Below are 18,411 nucleotides of genomic sequence, written 5' to 3' on the forward strand. Positions count from 1 at the left end.
AAACAGCCTATCGATTTTTAATCAAATTACAAAAAGGAATACTCTCTAATACCACTAACATTCATTTAAATTACAGCCTTGCAAGTTGAGAAATCATCTCAGGTTCCTAGGTCAAATTGGAAGGAAGCTGACCTAGGGATGAAAGCAAACCCCGAATGCTTTTGACAGGATGCACAACCACACTTCAACCTCTGCAATCCATAAAAACACACTGCAACCTATCGTGTTCAAATCCATTCACTCCCTGGCACCTCCCTACCTCTCCGACCTCCTCACTCCCCAATCCACCACCCAGCAATCCTTGCTCGTCCCTCACACTCTCCGCCCCACCATCGGAGGTCGCGTTTTCAGCCAATATCCCCCCAAATTCTGGAACATTCTCAATCCCTGCGCCTTGCCCCCTCTCCCCCCTCTTTCAAGTCCCACCCAAAAACTTTTCTCTTCGACCGTACTCACGGCCCACCTCCCCACTTCCCTCAGCTCGGAGTCAGGAGGGCGTGCAAGTTGTTGTTGTTTTTGATGTTCTAACTGCAACTTCAGTTCACTGAGCAATCATAGACTGAACAACACTCCACTTTCCCAACTCAGAACTTTTTCATTGTCAACCAGCAATAAGCAGCAAAAATCTCCACTCATTCATCAGGTTTTCTCATGTTCTATCCATTGACTGAAGTATGCAGCAGCCAAATCTATATTAACTCCGAGATTATGCTCCCACCCCTCTAGACATGCAACGATATTATAGTTAAATTACACTCTTTTTTTCCCAAGATAACATATTTCTGTAATGAAACAGATTTGTGAATTGTTATTTAAGCTGCGTTGGATCACCATCTCGTGGCCATTGGTATAACAGCAGGTTAATAACAAATGAATTGCTCAACATGTCCACTAGATAGCACTCATCCACCAGGTTTACATGGGGTTTTTAAAACTTTAATAAAATAATAATAATCCTTGCATTTGATATAGCGTTTTTCACGTCTTCTCGACATGTCAAAGCGCTTCACAGATTATACTGTAAAGTGAATTGACTGTATATTTGTGGGCGAACGCGACAGCCAATTGCGCACAGCAGTGTCCCACAAACAGTCGTAGATTGAAAATAACCAATTCATTATTGTTTTTTTTGTTTTGGAGGGATTATTATTAGGTGTGTGGAGTAAGGAGACTTGCCCAAGGTTTCGCCCTGCCTGGAATTAAACTCGGTCTCTCGCTTGCAAAGCGAGTGCTCTAACCACTGAGCTACAGGACTCCACTTAATGTCCACTGGAGAGGACTTAATGTCCTCTCCAGGTTTTATAACGTTTCTGGAGTTTAAAATGATTCCTAATCAGTTAACTTAATAACAGACAAATATGCCCAAACACATGATTTTTTAGGTGTCAGCCTGGCTCAGTTGAGACATCCTCCCAAAGTGAAAGACGCTTATACAAATGTAATTTTGTTTTGTTCTGTTACTTTTGCACCAGAGGGGTGTGGGGTCGAGCTCCAAATCAGAACTAAATCAGAACTAAATTCAGTGTCTTGGATGACACTCCAGTGCAGTGCTCAGATGTCTTGCAAGTTGGGGGGTGCAGAAATTCAAATAAGACATTAAACTTAATCTGCTTGTTCAGATGGACACTAAAGATCCTATTGCACTATTTGAAAAGACAAGGGAGGATCTCCCCAGTGTCATCACCTCCCGCCTCGATTATTCGAATGCCCTCCTCGCCATCTCTCCAGCTCCACAGCCACAAAATCCAGCTGATCCCAAACTCCGCTGCCCGCATACTCATCTGTACTAAACCCGATACCCCCATTACAGCAGTCCTAGCCAGGCTCTACTGGCTCTCGATCGCAGAACAGATCGATTTCAAGATCCTCACAGTCGTTTTTAATTCCCTTCATGCCCTGGACCCTCCCTGCCTGAAATCGATTGGACTTGTTTACCCACAACACGTTGCCTCCACTCGACAGGCTCTGACCTCCTGCATGCCCATCACGCCCTCCGTTCCACCATTGGTGGCTATGCTTTTTAGCCACTAAGCCCCGAAACTCTGGAACACTCTTCCTCTATCCCTCTGCCTTGCCCCTTCCTTCCCCATCTTCAGATCGCACCTGAAGACCTTCCTCATTCTGCCTCAGCAATGATTCAGTCACTTCCATGTCTCACTTTTCTTTCAGAAAAACAGAAAAGCTGGAAGATGGATCTCCAGATCTCCTGCAGAAGAGATGATAAAACGGTGGAAATAATGACAGGTGAAATCATTAGGGTAGACGCCAGCCACACAGTGTACAAAGCATGAAAGCCTTATTAAGTTTAATGATGATGGGAACATCTCAAATGTCTGCTTGTACAGGAAGCTGGTGCTTCTAACTCCAGCCCCATCAAATCAAATGCCATTCTCTTGACGATCACCAAGGTGCTGTGCATTTTTTTGGCTTGCAAATCAGAAATTTCTAATGCCCAAGCCCCTTAAGAATTGTCACATCTGGCACTTCCTAATCCTGACAAACTTAATTCATCAGTACATTTTGGTGCCTGTTTATGCAATAACCTGTTTTAATTGCTTTGTTCACAGTGGGTTAGCTGCGTGCTGCGTACTGCAGTACTTTTGCCAAACCAGATCAATGTGTCATCTTCATTTCCTCCTTATGCACCTGGCATGTTCTCTCAACAAGGTCATACACGTAGAGTGAGATTAATCTCTCCTTTTAAAATATTTACAATGCAAAACTCTATTGCCAAGAGTAGGTTTTAAAACTGAAAGGTGCTTAAGTTTCAAAATAGAATTCAGGACTAGTTTCAAAGTAACAAAAGGGTCATTCTTCAAGCCTTGAATGTTTTGCGAAGCTAATGAAACAATCCTGAGTCTCCAAAATGGTAGACGTTTAAGATACAAATCTGTCTTCTCTTTTGCTCTTTGTCACCATGACATTTTAATATTATGGTTTTATTTTCTTTTTAAAAAAAACATTAAACAAACATTTAAATAGCCATGAAGTGAATGACCAATTTTATTTGGAGGAATGTTGGCCAGGACAGCGGGAGAAACTCCCTTCTCTTTTCAAATAGTACCATAGGATCTTTAAAGTCTTTAATGTCTCATCCGACAAATGCAGCATGCCCCAGCACTGCATTAGACTATGTGATTCCAAGTCCCAACCTGGGGCTTGAACCCACAACCTTTTGACTCACAGGCGAGAGTGCAGAGTGCTACCATCTGAGCACTATGAGGCTGACACTATAGGTTTGAGTTGAAGACCTGTAAAACATACTTCTGATCGCTGCTACAAACAAGAAGTCTTGTTATATCATGGTTCATAAATGTGAGCTAAAGAACTACCTGTTCATTTAGCAAAGACAGAACGCTCATTAAAACATGTTTATTCTGGGTTGAAACACTATGTTCTTATTTTGTAGGATTGCTGAGCACAGGTATATTTAAACTATATATTAAACTGACTATATTTAAAGTCTCCACCAGCAACTGTGCTCAATCCTATTTGCCTAATTTAGTTTAAATTTAACTAATTTAGTTAGTAAATAGTTCGTTTTCTCTTATTCAAGTTACAAAATGACAAGACAACAGAGAAGACAATGGCGCTGGCTTGCTAACTTAAAATCAAATTTGTTCCGAATACTGAATTGTTACATTGTCAAACTGAAATTCCAGGTAACGTTTTTCAGTCTGTGCAAGGAAGGGGTGGAGAGTTGTGGAACATAAACATTGGTACGGACTGATTGGGCCGAGTGGCCAGTTTCTGTGCTGTAGTCTTTGCAAATTTTGGTAAATTTTGTATGGCAGTGAATGAATGTTCAGTACAGAAAAGGAAGTTGATGAAATGTTAATATGATAAAAGACAATTCACTTTACAGTATATTCTGTGAAGCGGTTTGAGACATCTTGAAAACATGATAAGGCAAGGACCATTGCCAAGCACCTACTCTTCCAGAATCTGATTACAACATTGTGCCCAGCAGCTGATCAATAAAAGCCACAGCAATTAGCTTACATTCCAGCTTGTCTTCGGGTCGTCCTCTCTCCAACAGAGAGAGATAACAGACAATATCCTTCAGGTAAACCACTTGTGGCATCTGTGATGGCTGTACGTGAGATGGTGTCTTTAGTGGATTGGGATTTTTCCGCATCGCCAAGCTCATCTTCTTCTCTAGACATTTTGTTCCTGGGAAAGAGAATAACAACATCAATCTCAACCGTTCGGGTTTACTTCAACAAACAGTGTGGCGCACGCTTGCAACCATCTTCCAAATACACCTCGTCTCACTCGCTACATCTCTCTCTGCCTTCGGTCATTTTTTTCAATCTCTTACATCCCTGCTTGGCGCCCACCAGTTACATGTTTCAAGAATCGAGATGTACAAGAGAGGCGCTGTTTAAATACAATCTGTTGTTGAAATGTCCGATCTATTGATTCCCATCCGTGTTTAACCATGCGTGCACCATTTAGAGATCAAAAACAGCCATGTGCAGAAACTACAGAAGAGGATTATTGACTTCAATAAATAAATGAAGAATCATACAGCTAGTAAAATTAATTGCTTCAGGTATGATATGGATTGGAAAAATCAATCTGCTTTCTGTCTCTCTCCACAGTTTGCTTGTTTTGCAAGGAACACATTCAGTGTGAAAATGGTTGTTCCTCAGAGATGCCAATTTAAACAGAATCAGCTTGGCTCAGTGGTAGCACTCTCGCTTCTGAGTCAGCTGTTTGTGAGTTCAAATCCCACAATGGGTACTGAACTCACATCGTCTAAGAGCTGAAACTCCAATGTAGTGCTGGGGGTACGTTGTATTGTTAGAGGTGCCATTCTTCAGATGAGACATTAAACTGAGTACCTGTTTACCTAATGAGGTGGACGTTAAATACCCCACAGCACTATTCAAAAAGAGAAGGGAGTTTCTCCTGGCCAATAAATCCCTCAAGTAGAATTGATCACGTACTCCAGGGGTTGGGACACTGCTGTGTGCAACTGGCTGCTGCGTTCGTCCACAAAATACACAGTCACTTTACAGTATATCCTGTGAAGGGCTTTGAGATGTTATATCTACGTGATAATATTGATAATCCTTGCACTTGATATAGCGCCTTATTCGAGACGTCTCAAAGTGCTTCACAGAATACACCTGCAAAGTGAATTAACTGTATAATTTATGGATGAAATGCGGCAGCCAGTTGTGCACAGTGGTGTCCCACAAGCAGTCATGGATTGAGTGACCAAATTATTATTCCTATTTTTTTTAGGAATTTTTTTGATCCTATTTTGGGATCAGGGAGGGTGGAGGGCACAAGGGGTAGGAGGGTGGCCGAAGGCACAGTTGAAGAGGAGGGCCTTGAGGCGTGCCTTGAAAGAGGCAAGGGAGGGAGCGAGGTGAAGGGAAGGTGGGATGGAGTTCCAGAGGGTGGGGGCAGAGAGGCTGAAGGCCCGACTGCCAATGATGGGGTGGGCTGGGCGGGGGCATGGAGTAGGCTGGAGCCTGCTGAGCGAAGGGAGCGGACAGGTTGATAAGGGGTTAGCAGGACTGTGAGGTTGGAGGGGCCAAGGCCATGGAGGGCCTTTAAGGTGAGGACAAGAATTTTGAACTCAATCCTCTGAAGGATGGGGAACCAGTGGAACCAGGCGAGGGTGGGTGTGATGGGGTCACGGAGCCTGGTGCGGGAGAGGACATGAGTTGCAGAGATTTGGATGATCTGCAGCTTGTGGAGATACTCACAGACTTCAAACCACACTCGTCAGATGCACGATTATATATTACACAACAAGATTGCTGCTTATGATTCCAGCGATCGCTGATTGTTAGTTGCTGAGCCACTGCCATGTTGCAATGGAGTGAGAAGGAGAGAAGCCAAAGATGTAGATCCTCTAAATCTAGAATTGGGTAATCAGAGCAGCAGTAATCAGACCACCAAGGAAGAGGAAGCCACAATTGTGAACTGCCTAGACCACCGGGGAGGTGAACACCCAAGACATATATCCTCCTTAGATCACTGGAGAATCCTATATCATGGACAAACAGCTTCAAAAGGAATTGCAATACTGAATTCCATGACCAACAGTATATTTGGTGACATGTCCAAGAGGACGGCTCAAATTGGAACTAAGCAATTTTTTTTTAAAACAGGCTAAAAACAAAACTACCATAGAACACACAAAGTATAGACAGACAGAGAACAGAGGCAAACTGTTTTTCCACAAACACTGGTTGCTGACAAGCTGAGGACATTAAAGACACCTGGAAGAAATAAAGTTGGGAACATAAGCTGGGGCACAAGTACACGCTTTAATTTCAAATCTACCAAAGTCAGGAGCTGTGCCACTCAGCCAAAAGGCTTTCCCAACTAAACGTGTTGCACCCGACTTAGCACAACATACCATGGTGCTTTGAGCTGCCTTACTGTGTTGAGATCAGGGTGGCAAATGCAGGATCTAAGGCATTGTGCTTGTTTTTGCAACAAAGCAATCGATTTATATTATTATATAATAATACTAATAAGCCTTGCATTTGATGTAGCGCTTTTCACATCTTCTAGACATCTCAAAACGCTTCGCAGAATATACTGTAAAGTCAATTGTCTGTATATTTTGTGGGCGAAACGCAGCACCCAATTGCGCACAGCAGTGTACCACTAACAGTCGTGGATTGAGTGACCAAATTATTATTTTTATTTTGAGGGATTATCATCCCCGGAAAAGCGATCCGTCAATTGACTAACAATCGGGTTCGTGCTTATTGCTAGGTAAGCAGGCGTGTGGAGTAAGGAAACATTTCGCCCTGCCAGGAATAGAGCCCAGGTCTCTCGCTTGCGAGGTGAGTGTTCTAACCACTGAGCTACAGGACTCCACAATATATACGGATTTAACTCTAAAACAACAATAAAATTACAACAACAAAATGACATTGTATAGTACCTTTCACATTGTGAGGACGTCCCAAGCTGCTGTCAAAACATTATAAAAATATGCACAATTGTGCTCGATGCCATACTGTGCACAGTGAAAGTATTCAAACACACTCTGCACTAAGATAACAGTACATGGCATTTATGATTGTGACTTTTTTTCGATTAAGTGAAGCCTTTGTGGTATTGCTGGAGGAGTGTGTTATGAAAACCAGTTGGCTTTCTGTGGTCACAATCCATTAATCAGCCACGTGCTGCCACAAGTCACAAAAGATCTTCACAGCAACCAGCTATTTTTTATTATCTGCAATCTCCTATCATGTTCCTATCGTTATTTATTCGTTTATTATTCTTTTTAAAAAAAGAACACACTGTAGATGTATATGCCCGAGCAAAAGAAAACAATGTGATAAATCCTTCCCCTCATTTATTTCTATGGCACTGCCTTTGCTTTTAAGGCCAGATGCAATCTTCAGTTGCAGAAGACCCTAAGATTTGTGGGTTGATCATTAATTGCCTTCTGTGCTAAGAAATACTTTCTGGTGTCTGCCCTTTTGCAACCCTGAACTTCTGCCTCTTGTTCTTTAGCGTCGGTCTAACTGGAAGTATTGATCTGGGTTTCCTTTCTCAATCCCATTCAAAATCTTGTGCATCTCCATAAGATCCCCTCTGAGACATCTCTTGCTACGAAACAATGGAATGGCATCTTTAACATCTAACCAAATCAGTGGGGCAGTCTGGTAGCACTCTCCCTTGTGTGTGAACCCAGAAAGTTGTGGTTTGAAGCTCCACAGGTTCAAGCTTGGGGAATGTTGTATTGTTGGAATTGCCGTCCTTTGAATGAGACATTAAATTGAGGTCTCGTCTGCACGTTCAGCTGGACATTAGAGATACCACAGCATTATTTGAAAAGAGTAGGGAGTTTCTCCCGGTGTTCTGGTCAACAATCATTGAATCATAGAATTATACAACACAGAAGGAGGCCATTTGTCCCATTGTGTCTGTGCCGGCTCTTTGAAAAGAGCTATCCAAATCAATCACACTCCCCTGCTCTCTCCCCATAGCCCTGCAAACTTGTCCCCCCACCAAATAATTATCTAATCTCCAAATAAAATTGGTTATTCATTTCATGACTGTTTTTGGGACATTGCTGTGCATAAATTGGCTGCAGAGTTCACCTACAGAATACATACACAGTCACTGCACTTTGCAGTAAATCCTGTGAAGGGGTTTGAGACAAACTCCCATCGTACGAAAAAGGCACAAGGATGCAAACACCTGTTTTAACTACCAGAAACAAATAGGCTCCATTTCAATTTGCCTCAATCAAAAGATGAAGGTCTCTGCGGGATATCTAATAATGGCTATTACTCTAAAGCACTCCGCTGTACACGATTACAGAAAATCTCTTCAATTTAAAAGACAAACTAATTGCTTAAAGTGGATACCTGAAATAGAATGGACTTAAATGGAGTTACATTTATCATTGCTCCGTGAAGTTAAGAATTAAAGAGACAAGGACACCATCTGAGTTTATGAAAACATTAAGACTCACTAGGATGGCTAATCTTTGAAGTGGATAAAAAATAAATGAGGTAAAGCAGGTGGAGATGCATTAAGTACCAGGAAAGCTTCCGAAAACCCGTATCCCAAGTGTCACACAAATTTCTGTGAATTTTACGTCCCACAGTTATATCTGGTCTGAACTCTTCAAAATCATAGATAAAACGTGCTTAATTGTGGCTTGGGAAACGGATTGAAGAAGCATCTGCGTGTGGAGGCTGCTGCAGTGTAGGCCGATGGACTGAAGGAATGAGCTGATAATTGATTTGCTGTGGCTACAACTGTCACCATCATAAGATGGGAATGCTCCAGGGTGTTTCACCATGGATATAGTTCCCTTATATTTCTGCAGAGATCTTCCAGGAATGGGAGGAGAATAGACAAGAGCAGACAGTGCCCTTTGTAGTCCATGAAAGAGATAGTTTAAAAGGCAAAGTGGCTCCCTGTGCAGACATGCATATAACCAACACAAATTCAATTAGTTGCTACATTTCTAGGAAAGAAGTGAGCAAAAATACTAACAAGTTGCTTGTTACTGAACCTTAAAGCAAGCATCAACGCTGACTTTAATGGGGACCACAGATTATGTTGAATGATTTGCATTATTTTGAACACGCCCACAGCCCCAGCATTTAAAGCTCTCCCCACCTGCAGTGCAGATCCTATCAGCAGCTCAAAAACCACAGGACAAGTACAATAGCACCAGCGTGCCACACAACACCTGCTGTGCTGGCTTCGTGGACGTCTGTCTGCCTAGTGAGTTCCTGCCGCAGTCAAACAAGCTATTTCGTGCTGAACGACTGCAGTAACATTTAGATGTTAGAACCAATACAGATGGTTGCAATGTACACTACCTGCAAATTCATTCCAGCCAAGTAGCAGAGGTCAATCCTCAAATCGTGGTAAATTGTGCGTGATCACAAGAGTAGAAAGGAAGAAGGTACATTTGGCCTTATCCTTCCAGGATATGTTTGTTTGCCTACAAATACACAGTCACTACATACACATTACAGTAAATCCTATGAAATGTTTTGAGATATCCTCTTGAAGTGAAGGGGACTATATCAAATGTAAGGATTATTTTATTATTATAACAATAATACCATGTCTCCCACGTGGCATTAAGAATGTTTCTTAAATGAGTCCAGTGTACTGATCTGAACCATGTTTCCTAGTAACCCAGACCAACCTTTGGCTACCCTCTGCATAAAACAGGTTGTAAAATTCAATTTTAAACTGTGGAACAAAAGATTGCATGTTCCATGCTACAACTTGAGAACAAACCATTCAACGAAGCGTATGATCACAATAATTTATGCCTTTCACTCTCCCACACATGCTATTGTTTGCAACAAACACGATAAAAAGAGCAAAGAAATGATAGTAATTAGAGATGAGGGAGAAATGAAAACCACGCAGGGAAATTAAGGAGTGCTTAAACCATCTATACTTGTATAAAAGGAGTACAGGAGTTTGTTTGACACTGTGCAGGAGTTGATTTGACGTGAGTTGATGTTGTCATCATAATGATTAGCTTCAAACATGCAGGTTATTTCAGTTCTGTTGCACTGACAAATTGTCTTCATTGTCCCATGATCACTCAGTTTTGTACCCAAAAGTAAACATTAGTGATAATCCTCAGTAAATGATTTGAAATACCGAGTCCTGGTTTCGAGATGCATTCCTTTCCTGGTTCACTTATAATGCACAGTGCAATTCCTTAGAGTTCAAAATCCCCATCCTCGCCTTCAAAGCCCTCCACGGCCCTACTTCTCCCTTCCTCTGTGACCTGCTAACTCCATACATACCTGTCCGCTCCCTCCGCTCAGACTCCTTCTGAAAACTTGAGATACTTCACCCCTGCCTATGAGGAACTTTGCTCCAATGGGATTTATATCAAATGTAAGGATTATTAAATTCTAATTTGTGTTGAATTGCTCCCAATAATTTTTCATCTGATAATATCTTTTGTTGAAAAAAGTGGATGGGAATTAAAACGAGACTTTCAGCATCTCGACACTTTTTCTTTTTTGCCATTTTGAATTCAGTGCAAATCATGAGTCATGCTTGAAAGGGAGCTATTTTGGAAACCATTAATTTTGGGTACACATTAGGCATCTATGTGAGTTAATGACTATTCGAAGACCCAAAAGAGGTAGAATTTAAATGAAAAAAAATAACAGTTTGCAGCCTCCCACCATTAAAACATGACTGGCACGCTTTTTTTGTTGTGCAGCTGTAGTCTGCAGAAGTGGGTTAGAATGCAATTCAAGAGGATGTTCGTAACAACCTGGGAGAAGTTGACATACATCGACACCCACTGCCAATTGAATCCCTTAGTCACACTTCCTCCACCAGTCTTGCCTGTTGTTCATTCCAACACTTTATTATTACAATATCAAACAAGTGAGAGGACACGGATTCGGCAAGTTTTCTTACTCAACACATTTCTATTTATCTAACAGTAAGTAGGAACCTGGTTGTAAGTTGATTGGCGGATTGCTTTCCGGAGGTAATAACCCCTCAAAAAAAAGGTCACTCAATCCACGACTGTTTGTGGGACACTGCAATCCCAATTAGCAGCCACGTTTCGCCCACAAAATACAGTCAATCCACTTTGCAATATATCTGTGAAGCGCTTTGAGACGTCTCAATGACGTGGTGAGACCCTATATCAAATCCAAAGAGTTATTAAAAAAGTCACATATGCATGTACTACCACTCCTGAGCAACTCCTTTGTGATGAAGCTTGGCAGCCCCAGGAGTATTTGACATTAAAGTAAAACAATATAATATAAACATGGAAACTGATTTGTATTCAATGGTCACTTTCGACACTGACCCAAAGTTAGGGTTGGCAGCCGAAAGGGGTGGGGGATTATGATCAAAACTTCGGACAAATAGGGAGTTGCAATTACACAGGGCTCCATTTCCCACTCATCACTGACCAGATTTCCATTCGCTGTAACACAACCTCGAGGACTAAAATCTCAACACAAACAAAAATATAGTAAGCACCAAGTTGAATGGAAATAACTATTCCAGTGGAGACTGATTTTAACATTAACAATAAGCTGGTCTGGTGGATTTCACGGTCATTTGTTTTGCATTTCAGTCTTAGACGGAATGGCTTAATTGATTCATTCCCACAAATTATTCCTGTTTATGACTAAAAGAAGTGTTGTATAATCAGCCAGCAAGTCAATTTCTTTTTTTAATGCTAATATATTTTGTTCATTATCCCAAATCCTTTCTTTAATGCAATGCTTAACCTCAAAGTTTCACAAAACAATTTTGATATTTGTGAAATACTTTAGGTGATGTAGGCTACAAAAATAAATGAATTGATAGTCCAAGACAAATACACTGATATAATGCGGGGGGAAAAGGGTTTGTTTTATGAACGGATTTAAATTTGCTAATCGGTGCCTGAGGAAGCTCAAACAATGTCATTCTCTCACCAGAAAATCAATTAAAACTCCAAATCCTGAAGATTGTGTATGCTATCATTTGAACCCAAAAAGCAAGACAAATCTAATGAATTTGTAATGTTTAATTGCAGTAAAAACACAATTGAAATAGGTAGCTACTATTCATACTTCCCAAACTTGTATTAAGGTTCAAATCAGGTAACGTATTGATCATACAATATCTGTCGGGATATCAGATGATGAATTATTTCTGCCATGTTTTTGCAATAATAATCTTTACATTTAATGGAGCAGCTTCCATGTCAGAGCCCATTTCAAAGTGCTTCACAGGATTTCCTGCAAAGTGTAGTGACTGTGTATTTTGTAGCTGAATAAGGCCGTAAATTAGCATACAGCAATGTCCCACTTACAGCCACAAAGTCCTTCATATGATTTATTGTGAAATGGATGGACTGGGTATTTGTGGGCAAACACGGCAGAACAATTGCACACAGCAGTGTCCCACAAACAACCATGGAGAAAGTGACCACTTTTTATTTGGGGGATTGTTGGCCAGGACATTGGAAGAAACTTCCTTCTTGCTCTTCACCTAATGTAGAATTTGATGAGGAGACACACCTTCACATCAAGAAGCTTAAGCAATAATCCAAATACTGAATGAAGAGGTGGTAGTATATTCACTGCTTCTTCACTTTCCCAATGAAATCTTTGCCAATTTTAACCCATTGCATTGAAACACACTGGGTCAAACTTTGGTAAACATCAGAAATTTGAGGAAAACTGTTGAATAGATGAAGTTCCCCTCATTTTGAACTGCCCAGAAATGTAACTGAGGTAAACATCCACGACACAAAGGAAGACTGATCAATAATTTATAACAAGTGTAATAAAACACATATGATCAGAACTGCACACATTTGAAGGCACTTTCCTCCAGCACACGGGTAGAATCATGGATTTAACTGGAGAAGCAAAGAAAGCATTGAGTATAATAAAGTGAATCACTTTTAAAGGACCTACAGAAGGTTTAATGATACAAATTGTTTTCGTAGCCAACAAATATAGCTTGTTTTAATGAGATATGAGCATACAAGGTGAAACTAAGGGTGCAGATGGAACCTTTATCCATATTTATAATGACCTACAGACTTTGGGATGGGACTAAATGGATTTTGACATAAAATATAAAACCTGTTGGGATCCAGCTCATTTATTCGGTCCCGTTAGCAGGGAAATGGATTGGGGGTAAATGGAGTTGCTGTGGCGTAGGCTGAATGGTCCACTTTCTGTGCTGAAATGTTTATGATTTTAATGATGATGCACCTTGACAGAGTGAGAAACATGTCTGCACCTATGAACAGGTGGTTGTGAATCAGACAGTTAACCACACAGATGGGCATGTTCAATGGTGCCACAAAAATGCATGAATCATAATTTTGCAAACATTCCTCCCACCAAATCATTTTCAGTTTTAGAAACACTGCACCAGGATTTTTTTCTTGGGAGTTATTGTTACGCACAGGATTTTCTTTAGCATTGTATCTGCTATTGCATTGGGATTGATTAATGAACCACAAATAGTGAGCAGATGTGTGTGCTTGCTCTGCGGATTTATTCAGAACTAAAGTAATCAATGGTAGTTGAATATAACAGCGATGGATTAGTAAAGTTTAATGAAACATCTGGTTCTTGGCAAAGCCATTTTCATGGGTAATAAAGCTGAATTAAAGTTTCAAAGAAAATTGTAAAAATTGTAATTTGTAGATGAGCAAATATCTCACAAACCTCATAGAAAATACAAGACACAAAAATAAAGAAACATCTTCTGAATGATCGCAATATGTCCACCTTAAGTATCACAATTACTCTTCATAGTGCTGCAAAAATTATTATTGGAGCAAAGATTTATACTAAGTTAAACATCCTGGGTCTTAATTGCCTCCACTTCTAAGTCTTTCTCTTTCTGCATTTAAAATACAGTAAACTCCTAATAACTCGACCCTGTCTTAATGTGTCACTACTACTTAAGTCATCATGCTGTCAATATCCCAACCGCATTTACATATGTATCTACACAAATGCCGAACTCGCCACTCCGGATAACTTGTCACCGACCCCTTTTCCATTGGAGTGATGAGTTATCAGTTTACTGTAATCTTTCTTTCTTTTGGAGAGGTTTATTTCTTATCTATTTTCTTTTCTTGACCAAGCTCATTCTCATTTTTTCGTGACTCCACCTTCACCACTTCGTCTCCTTTCAATTTACATATAGTTCGATATGGGTTTATTAGTATGGCCTCTTGAATTCCTTATCTTAGAACAATCAAAATCTTTAATTTCCATCATCTAAACAAAGGTAGGCAATTTTTCAATGAACATGCACGTTACAATTACAAACTTGTAACACAGCGGCAGAAGATTCCACGTGCCCGAAATTCCACTTAGCACGACCACACAGTCATAAAATTTAACTTGGTGTAGAATTGTGGAAAATTCTTCAATTCAGGCTTAATTTGGAAGCCAGTTTTCCCTCTTACATTTACATTTAAGTATGACTTTCTATTTAAAGTCTTCAGCTCCACCTGGTTGTTTAATCAATTCTCAGTTACTTATTCCAGCAATGAAGCACTTTAAAACAATTACAAAAACTAGAATAACTTTAACAGCCTATATATCCCATTTACAATTCACTTCACCCCAGCAGGAAGAAGAACTTGTTCACTTTAAGTTGTTTGGGGTATGAAATACAGATATAAAATGTTTGGCTGCGAGCACAAATCTTGACATGGGACTTGAACCCACAACCTTCTGACCCAGAAAGCAGGCGTATTACCAACTGAACCAAGATGTGACCACAACTCCTTAAAATCACAGCAAAACTCCAAAATGTAAGTAGTCTCAGGTCATCTAAATGAAGACGATTCTGGGTGAGTCACCAATTAAATACCAAACTTCTTACTCCTCCAACCAAGCTTTAGTCATCCACCTTTTTTCAGTCATTCACTGTACTCTGGTAATTAGTTCTTATTGGCACAGGAATCTTCTCCCCGCTTCCCCCTCTGAGATAACCCAATTCCCCCTATCACTTCTGTTCAAATTGAATAAGGATCTGACTGATATTCAGCAGGTGCTTCCAAACCCCAATGATAACTAAGAAAGATCTCTTATACAAGGCATCTTTTACTGTGACCTTGAGTTGTGGGCAGATGGGATGTTGTGACTTAACAAAGCCTCCCCCGCTTCCTTCTGTCTGAATGTGAGATCACGTCAGTGTGTACATCAGAAACACACTTATGGCTTCAACGTGCATGCTGAGATTTTAATTAAGATGTTTATGGAAGACAAAACTGGTGAGAAAATTAATGTTTGGCAGCTCTTAATTAAAAGTAGCATCACTTTTTGCAGGAGCAGCACTTTGGCGCTGGGAAAGAATAAATTCATCCTAAAAGGTCCTATGGCTCCACACTTGGACAATTATGCAATTTCTGGAACAGCCACAAGCTGTCGGTGATGCTTTCTTAATAACATCCCCACAGAATAAGTCCTGCTGAGAATACAGTGCAGCCTAACAAGGAGATATATTAATATTCATCTGTGATGTGGCCACAACAGGTTAGATAGTGTTGCCAGCTTTTGTCTTTGCGAATTAGAAACACATAGGTTTTGGGCTTTAAGCATCAGTTTTGATCAATCCACCACGATCAAGCTGTTTCTGGCTATAAATCATTCATGCAAGTGTACATTTACAGATCACATGAATGTACATAAGCCGTAACATCTGTTAAAAAACAGAGCGAATGGTTTGTTGTATACTCAACTACGGTCCAGGATTGTGCTTCTGCTTTGTTGGGCACTCCTAACCAGCCAATGTCTTTATTCTCAATGTACAATTCTCATTCTATAAAATGTACAGCAAAAGAGAGGGAGCGAGATCTAAAGTATAAGCAGAGGTTGCTTGTTCCAGTTATAGTACTGTGTGTTTTTCTTTATTTTCCAGCCTTTATTTTACCCCCTTTCAAGGCGTACTCCCTCTATGCAGAACGTCTGTAAAATTATCCTCTCTGGAGTATTAATTTTCAGCTCTGTTTTTTTAGGAGTTTTTTTTTGTTCTGTTCTCAGAGATTGAACATGAATGCAGGGCTGTTTAATTCAAGCGATTTAGCAGCAAATTAGAATGAGTACTTAGAAGAAACCCATACGAAGAAGAAAAGAACGTTTGCTTAATGTTAAGCTCAGCCTACAGCTCTTCATTTCTATGTACACCGAACACAAGACTCATAATTTATAGCTGCATACTGCTTCTCAGTCAGAATAAATCCCCTTCTTTGTTGTATTCTGTGACCAATCAGTCACAATGCTATCAGTTCTTTAGAAAAACAATCACTGTATTTTATCAAGTGTCATGCAAAGCCCTTATCCAACTAAATATTTTGCAGCTTCATCAAAGACTTATCGTACAAAAATATTCCATTAGTATGCCTCACATTCTTGTGGTCATCTTTGTTTTATTAACTGCCTTTTCATTTCCCTTTGGTATCCTGGTAGCAGGAACATTTATTGCTATTGTAACATTTTCAGAGAAGTCATTTAATTGCCTCAAACCTCAAAACCTCACCTCCCACTTAAGACAGGAACATGAATGGAGACCAAGCCTAATGATTACAAGTCTGATTTGCAAAGGGAAAAGTCAGTCACTTAAATAACTTGCTCCCACTACAAAACGGAAACCTCTGCATCGTCGTGGTCTGGTTTGAAGAATCAAACAACAATCAGGTTATCATACATCAGTTGTTTTCAATAACACAATATGTAAATATGTTCTCATGTTTTCTACGTTCACTGGGATACTTGCAATGCTGTAATTCACAAGTAAAATTGCCAACACGGATTAGACTTGTCTTTAGGTAGATTTTTCTGAATATCTCATGAAATGAAACATGGATTTACTCCAGGTTTTCTTTTTGGTCAGCCGGGTATCTGACACATGAGGAAATCCATCACCATGCTCAAGTGTATCCAAACCAAGCTGAAATTTCCGTGTATCCCACCGGCACGTGGAAATCCCAGAGATAGATTGTTGGAATGGAATTTGCACTCTCTCCCTGGAGGGAAGTATCTGGCTTACCCAATTCTGGAAAGTATTAAGGCACATGTTGGCAAGAGCCAAGGCTTGGGGACCCCAGAGTGTGCATTGAGGTACTGCTGCAGTCTAACCAGCTAAAACCGCATAGCTTGCCATTGATATTAATTACTGTAGCTATTGGGGAATGTGGTCCAGGAATTATGAAAGAGAAGTTTCTGAATGAAAGGCTTACGGTGCTTACTCTTGCTTATATATCAATAGCCCAGATTTGGAAAATCCATTGGAATAAATAGTTTTACTATCTTTTGCTCAACAAGTCTGCAAATAAATAAGTTTACTATCAACGGTATCTCAGCCTGCATTTCTTGACACCTTTTCATGGAACTAACTGCTGACAGAACATAATATACAATAACAACCAGCAAAATTACATTTGTGAAGCACCTTTCACATTGGGAGGATGTCACAATGAGCTGAACAGTTGGGGATTAGGACCTGAGCTTGGGGGGGCAGGGTTGAGATGAGGGAGGGCAGAAGGGTAGGAGGGCGGTTGAAGACATGGACAAAATGAGGGTCTCGACTCGTGCCTTGAAGGAGGCAACGGAGAGAGCAAGGCGAAGGGATTGTGTGATGGAGTTCCAAAGGGTAGGGGCACAGAGGCTGAAATAATATATAATACATTGTATAATGTAGATGATAATCTAGGAAAGTGAGCTTCAATTCTGGCTTCATTTGACTTCCCTCTATAGACCACGTATTTCTACTTCTGATTTTCATCTTTAGGAATGTTCAATACAATGCTTATTACATTGAAATGTTTGAGTGCTCCAGACAGTGTAATCCATTGAGTGTTATGTAATCAATGAGACATTCAACACCTTTTTCATTATGGCCAATCAAGCACAAGGGAAGCATATTAAATACAAATATTGTACATTTCTTTGCCGAGAGAGAAAAAAAGAAACATGGGACCTTCAATGTTCATCTGAATAGAATGAAGGGGCTTCAATTTAAAGTATCATCTGAAGGATGACTCCTCTAACAAATACTGCACTAAAATGTCTGCCAAGATTCTGATTTTCCAATGTGGCTTTTGAACCCATTCCCTTCTAACCAAGAGGCAAGACTGCTACCAGCTGAGCCAAACCAGATGGACCACTTATTTCTGATCAAAATGTAGAGCAGCTGACCAGTCAATCCCTAAATTGAAGTCTGCTCAATACTGAAGCTGGGTGCCCCCAGTTCGCTGTAGCAGAATAGAAAGATCCACTCCATCCAATTTAAAAGACAGTTCTGTTTTGTAATACTAAAAACATATAAAAGCATCTAAAGTGAATAGAAGATCGATGAGTTAGCATCAGCTCTTCTGAATACATTACAACAACAACTTGCATTTATATAGCACCCTTTGTGCATAGCGCTTGA

The 18,411-nt window shown here is 40.3% G+C and overlaps 1 protein-coding gene across 2 annotated transcripts in view; it reads right to left on the reverse strand.

Moving 5' to 3' along the window:
* The window catches only part of LOC103182909 (diacylglycerol kinase beta), a 175,823-nt gene that overhangs the window by 105,754 nt on the left and 51,658 nt on the right, over positions 1-18,411 (reverse strand). For both annotated transcript variants that reach the window (XM_042336191.1, XM_042336192.1), the window contains one exon: positions 4,003-4,173. In XM_042336191.1, coding sequence (XP_042192125.1) covers positions 4,003-4,173 — 171 coding nt within the window. The remainder of the gene's footprint in view (positions 1-4,002; positions 4,174-18,411) is intronic.

The sequence above is a fragment of the Callorhinchus milii genome, unplaced genomic scaffold (genome assembly GCF_018977255.1).
Source record: "Callorhinchus milii isolate IMCB2004 unplaced genomic scaffold, IMCB_Cmil_1.0 Scaffold6, whole genome shotgun sequence".
In the NCBI taxonomy this organism is placed as follows: domain Eukaryota; kingdom Metazoa; phylum Chordata; class Chondrichthyes; order Chimaeriformes; family Callorhinchidae; genus Callorhinchus; species Callorhinchus milii.